Source organism: Ochotona curzoniae, unplaced genomic scaffold (genome assembly GCF_017591425.1).
Source record: "Ochotona curzoniae isolate NIBS_2020 unplaced genomic scaffold, NIBS_Ocur_1.0 contig_291, whole genome shotgun sequence".
NCBI classification, from domain to species: Eukaryota; Metazoa; Chordata; class Mammalia; order Lagomorpha; family Ochotonidae; genus Ochotona; species Ochotona curzoniae.
Window position 1 is genome coordinate 13,048 of NW_024465649.1, and position 5,332 is coordinate 18,379.

Consider the following 5,332-nt stretch of genomic DNA (forward strand, 5'->3'; position numbering starts at 1 on the left):
TATGAACATAGGGATGCATGTTGGTTTGTCACAAAACAGGTGTTTTGGATATATTCCTAGGAGTGCTATTGCTGGGTCATATGGTATGCCAATTTTGAGTTGTTTGAGTGTTCTCCAGACTGATTTCCATAAAGGCTGTACCAATTTGCAGCTCCACCAGCAGTGGAGTAGGGTTCCCTTTTCCCTGCATCCTCGCCAGCAAGCGTCATTGGTGTTCTTGTTTATGTGGGCCAATCTTACTGGTGTTAGGTGGTACCTCATCGATGTTTTAATTTGGATTTCCCTTATTGCCAGGGAACTGGAGCACTTTTTCATATGTTTGTTTGCCATTTGGACTTGTTCCTTTGTGAAATGTTTGCCCATTTCCAGTGCCCATTTCTTGAGTGGCTTGTTTGCTTTGGTTTTTTGGTTGTTTTGAAGTTCTTTGTATATCCTGGAAATTAGCCCCCTATCGCCTATGTAGTGTGCAAAGATCTTCTCCCACTCTGTGGGTTGCTTTTTCACTTTGTTGATTGTTTCCCTTGCTGTACAGAAGCTTCTTAGTTTGATGTAGTCCCATTTGTTTATTCTGTTCTCAACTGCTATTGCTTTTGGTGTCCTTTTTAGAAAGTCCAGACCTACTCCTAGGTCTTGCAGGGTATTTCCTACATTTTCTTGCAAGAGTTTGAAGGTTTCTGGATGTAGGTTTAGGTCTTTTATCCATGTAGATTGGATCTTAGTGTATGGTGATAGATGTGGGTCTATCGTTTTGTTTCTACAGGCTATCAGCCAGTTGTCCCAACAACATTTACTAAAGAGGCCTTCCCACTTGCTTGGACTGTCATTGGTCTTTTTGTCAAAGATTAATTGGCTGTATCTGTGTGGGTTCCCTTTTGGTGCTTCTATTCTATTCCATTGATCTTCCTTTCTATCTTTGTGCCAGTACCAGGCTGCTTTGATAACCACTGCTCTATAGTATGTCCAGAGGTCCGGGATTGTGATTCCCCCTGCTAACTTCTTATTCTTCAGGATGGCTCTAGCTATTCGTGGTTTTTGTGCTTCCAGATGAACTTTTGAATCATTGTATCCAGTTCCGTGAAGAATGTTTTGGGCAATTTGATTGGAATTGCATTGAAAATGTATATTGCTTGTGGTAGTATAGACATTTTAATGATATTGATTTTGCCTATCCAGGAGCATGGGAAGTTATTCCATCTTTTGAGGTCTTGTTCAATTTCCTTTTTGAATAGTTTGTAGTTTTCTTTGAATAGGTCTCCTACACTTTTGGTTAGATTTATTCCCAGATACTTCATACTTCTCTCTGTTGTTTTGAATGGTATCCTGTTGGTTAGATCTTCTTCCATCTTGGTATTATTTGCGTACACTATGGCTGTTGATTTTCATTCATTAAGTTTGTACCCTGCCACTCTGCCGAACTCTCGTATAAGTTCTAGTAGTTTCTGTATTGAGTCTCCTGGTTTTTCTATGTATAGGATTATGACATCTGCATATAGTGAAAGCTTGACTTCCTCGTTTTCCTATTCGTATGCCTTTGATTCCTTTTCTTGTCTTATGTCCTCTGCAAGTACCTCTAGGACTATGTTGAATAGCAGTGGTGATAGCGGGCATCCTTGTCTTGTTCCAGATCTCAGTGGGAAGGGTTCTAGCTTTTCTCCATTCAGTATGATACTGGCGTTGGGTTTTTCATAAATTGCTTTGATTATGTTGTGGATTTTCCCATCTATGCCTACCTTGGCTAGAGTTTTTAGCATGAAGAGGTGTTGGATTTTGTCGAAAGCTTTTTCTGCATCTATTGAAACTAATATGTGGTTCTTGTTTTGCAGTTTTTGGATGTGGTTTATGACATTTATGTATTATTTTTCTAATGTTTTTTTAATTCCAGTGTCTTTATGAGGCTTTTTCACAAAACAAAACAATTTAGGTTACCTGAGCTTTATTAAAGTCTCCTTGGTTTAGAGTCCAAAGATGGTTTATTTTTCCCTAAGAGTTTTGCTTTTTTTTTTTTTTTTGCATTTGACGCTTTATGTTATATATAAGAGCACGGTGCATTTAAATTTTTATATAAAATAAAATTTAGGTTTTTGGTGTCATAAGTAAACCAGATGTGGGAGAGAAGGTGGCTAGCTGTAATTTTTGACAAGAATTGCAAATGAATTTAGAAAAAAATGGACATTCTTACTAAAGTTTCTCACAGTCTGTAAACAGGTTCATTCTACCTATGTAGCACTTTGAATTCTTGCACTAGTGTTTTTGCGATTTTCATCCTTTGTGGAAATCACCCTGTGAAAAGTAGTGTAGGAGAGCGAACAGTTCTGGCAGTTTCCCCAGACCATTCCTACCTTAGGGACCCTGGAATCCGCCAAAGGCTGTGGAGGCTAGGTGCTGCCCTGCACACCACAGCAGGATGCATGTGACTGCCCCTACCCCCTCCCACCCCCCAGTCCAGCTGCCTCCTAGGCTCTGAGACCTTCCCATTGGGTGAGGGGGGTGCTGGGCGGACTCTGGGGCTTTGCCATCCCACTGCATCCCCGTTTCCCCCCCCTCGCCGTGTGCAAGTAGAATCTCCCAGCCTGGACTCAAGACCCCATCACAGTGGGCTGCTAGCAGTTGACTTGCCTGCAATCGGGCAGTGAGGTAAGACTTCTGCTACTGGGAGGATGCCCCCAGGACAGGGCTGTGGGGTGAGAATGGGATGTAGTCCTGGATGTGTTTTGGCATTGCATGCTGTTAGCACATCTCTCTGGGCGTAGTGGTCAGGAGCCGCCAGCCTATCTTCCTGCTGACACTTTGCCTTAGCAGGAGCTGCAGCCATGCAGAGGGAAACTTGGCCGTGCCTTGGGTGCAGGGGTTTAGGTCTAGGGAGCCGCGTTCATGCAGTGGATGCAATGGGAGCCGCGGCAGTGCCACAGGTGCAGGTGTATAAGTCTTGGTTGCCGTGCGCATGCTGCGGGTGGACCGGGAACCGCGGGCGTGCCGCGGGCGTGCCGCGGGTGCCCGTTTTTTAGTCTTGGAAGCCAGGGTTGTTCAGAGGGTTCAGCTGGAACCACAGCTGTGCAGCCCGTGCAGCGAAAGTGGTGGTCCTGCAGCCCGTGCCGCGGTGGTGCAGAGGGACCCTGGGTCATGCCGAGGGTTCCCCGTGAGCTTCGGGCGATCCACGGGAGCCAGTGTATAAGTCTCCTGAGCCGCGGCCGTGCCGCGGGTGCCGCGGGTGCCGCGGATGCTGGTTTTTAAGTCTCCAGAGCCTCGGTGGTACAGCCAGTGCAATGGGGGCCTCTGCCGTGCCACAGGTGCAGATGTATAAGTCTCAGGAGCTACTGGTGCAGCTAGTACAGCTGGTGCAGCGGGAGCTGTGTCCCTACAGCGGGTGTAGGTGTTTAAACCTCGGGAACTGCTGCCAAGCAGCCAGTGCAGGTGCTCAACTCTCACCGTGACTTTGCACTGAAGGCACGCTCAGTTTCCAAACCATAAAATTAAACATCACCCCTTGATCCCATATTACAGACTTACTTTCTGAGTTCTTGCTCCCCTATTATCTTCCCCTTGCCCAAAGCGCCCCCTTTGCAATGTATTCCTCGTTTTCTCATTTAGATGGGGATAGACTGTCATGGACATTGTGCCCCACATATGTTTTGAGTTTCTCACCTGTTTCTCTTCCAGTTACAGCACCTTGGCTCCCAACGCATAAGGACATAAGATTCCGTGTTTCTGAGCAGGTTTGTAGTGAGCAGAAGGCGAACCTGCTTGTGAGGGGTGGGGCAGCAAGGCTGGAGTTGGGCAAATTCCGCCCCATTCCCAACAGGTTGTTCTATACTATGTAGACATTTTCGTTCTTAAAAATTTTTTGAAAGACAGAGAGGTTGAGATAAGAACTCTTCTATCCACAGGTTCATCACCCCCGTCCCCCGTAGAAAAAAGTTCGGCGGGAGGCGGGGGAAACTGGGAGCCCAGAAATGATGCAGTGGCAAGAACTCTGCCTATTTCCTTCCTCAGGGTGTGCATTGGGAAGTGAAGCTGAAATGCAGACGCCTCCTCTCCATCCCCCCGCCTCCGCAATGCAAACAGTGGACATTGCGTGGGGGAGGAGGGCACAGCAGGGCTCTCTACGCATCATGTGCCTGCCCTCTTGTCAGTCTGCCCACCCAGGCAACTCTTAAGTTGCAGCGTGCAAGGCATCCCCGGCAATCAGAGCTTTTGCAGCCTTGCGGGTTGAGAGCTCAATCCTCTTGCTGTCTCTGCTTTCTCCATAGGTGCCTCTTGCCAGCAGCTAGACACCAAACCCGAATCCCAGCAATGGGCAACTCGTGTTTTCCCCTCAAGGAACGCTTGCTGTTGCGCCTGCGGGCTCTGCCCGCCAGTCTGAGCTTGATCCGCGCTTTCACGCGCTACCGGAGAAGAATCGATTACCGCATAGTGGTGGTCGGCTCCACTGGGGTGGGGAAGAGCACCATCGTGAAGCGGTGGGTCCGTGGCACCTTCCGCGACAAATACCTGGCCACCCTTCAGAGCACCCACCCCCAAGGGCTGGGCCGCAACAAAATCGGTGGGCTGCGCATCACCGACACCACAGGCACCCGCCAGTACCCGGGGCTGAAGTACTTTGCCATTCTCAGAGGGCATGCTTTCGTCCTGGTCTACTCCGTCGCCAAGAAGGAAACCCTGGATGAGCTGAAACCCTTCTACGATCTGATCCGCAGAATCAAGGGCAACAACCTGCACAAGTTCCCCGTGGTGCTAGTGGGCAACCAGAGTGACCAGAGCTACCGCGAGCTGAGCGCAAGCGAAGGTGCTGCCCGCGCCCTGGAGTGGAATTGCGCCTTCCTGGAGACCTCCGCCAAGACCGAGTTCAACCTGCAGGAGTTATTCCACATGCTGCTGAACCACGAGAAGATGTCTGCTGCCTGCCTCCCGAACACCCAGAAGAATTCCCAGGTGTCCCAGGCTGTGGAGAAGCTGCTAACTAAGTGCATTGTTATGTGAGCTTCAGAGTCGACTCCCCCCACCCTCCACTTTCCCATAGAGTGTAGAAAGCTGACTCTGCTAGTGTCACGCTTCGCCTGTATACAGTTGGCTTCTGTGCTGTGTCTGGACTGCAACACCTAGACTTCCATAGATGTACCTTGTAACTTGATCATTTCGGGTTTTCCTGGACCAAATGAATTAATGAAATCTCGTCCTTACAAATATTGGCATTTCAGGAGAAGAAAAAAGAAACACTGAATTTTAAATCAGACTCTTATTTGTAAATGGGGGTGGGAAAAAAGCGTTTTCAAGGAAAAAAAGATACCAAAATGAATTGCAAGAATTACAACCCTTCTTGTAACCCTATGATTGT

At 48.0% G+C, this 5,332-nt stretch overlaps 1 protein-coding gene across 1 annotated transcript; it reads left to right on the forward strand.

The window, feature by feature from the left end:
- The first annotated feature begins 4,290 nt into the window (after window positions 1–4,290).
- On the forward strand, window positions 4,291–4,977 carry DIRAS3 (DIRAS family GTPase 3). The gene has a single exon (XM_040978623.1). The coding sequence runs from the start codon at window positions 4,291–4,293 to the stop codon at window positions 4,975–4,977; it is 687 nt and encodes a 228-aa protein (XP_040834557.1).
- Window positions 4,978–5,332: the final 355 nt, after the last annotated feature.

Excerpts from the sequence above, each read along its gene's own strand:
- DIRAS3 (XM_040978623.1), top strand. The coding sequence starts at position 4,291 with ATGGGCAACTCGTGTTTTCCCCTCAAGGAACGCTTGCTGTTGCGCCTG.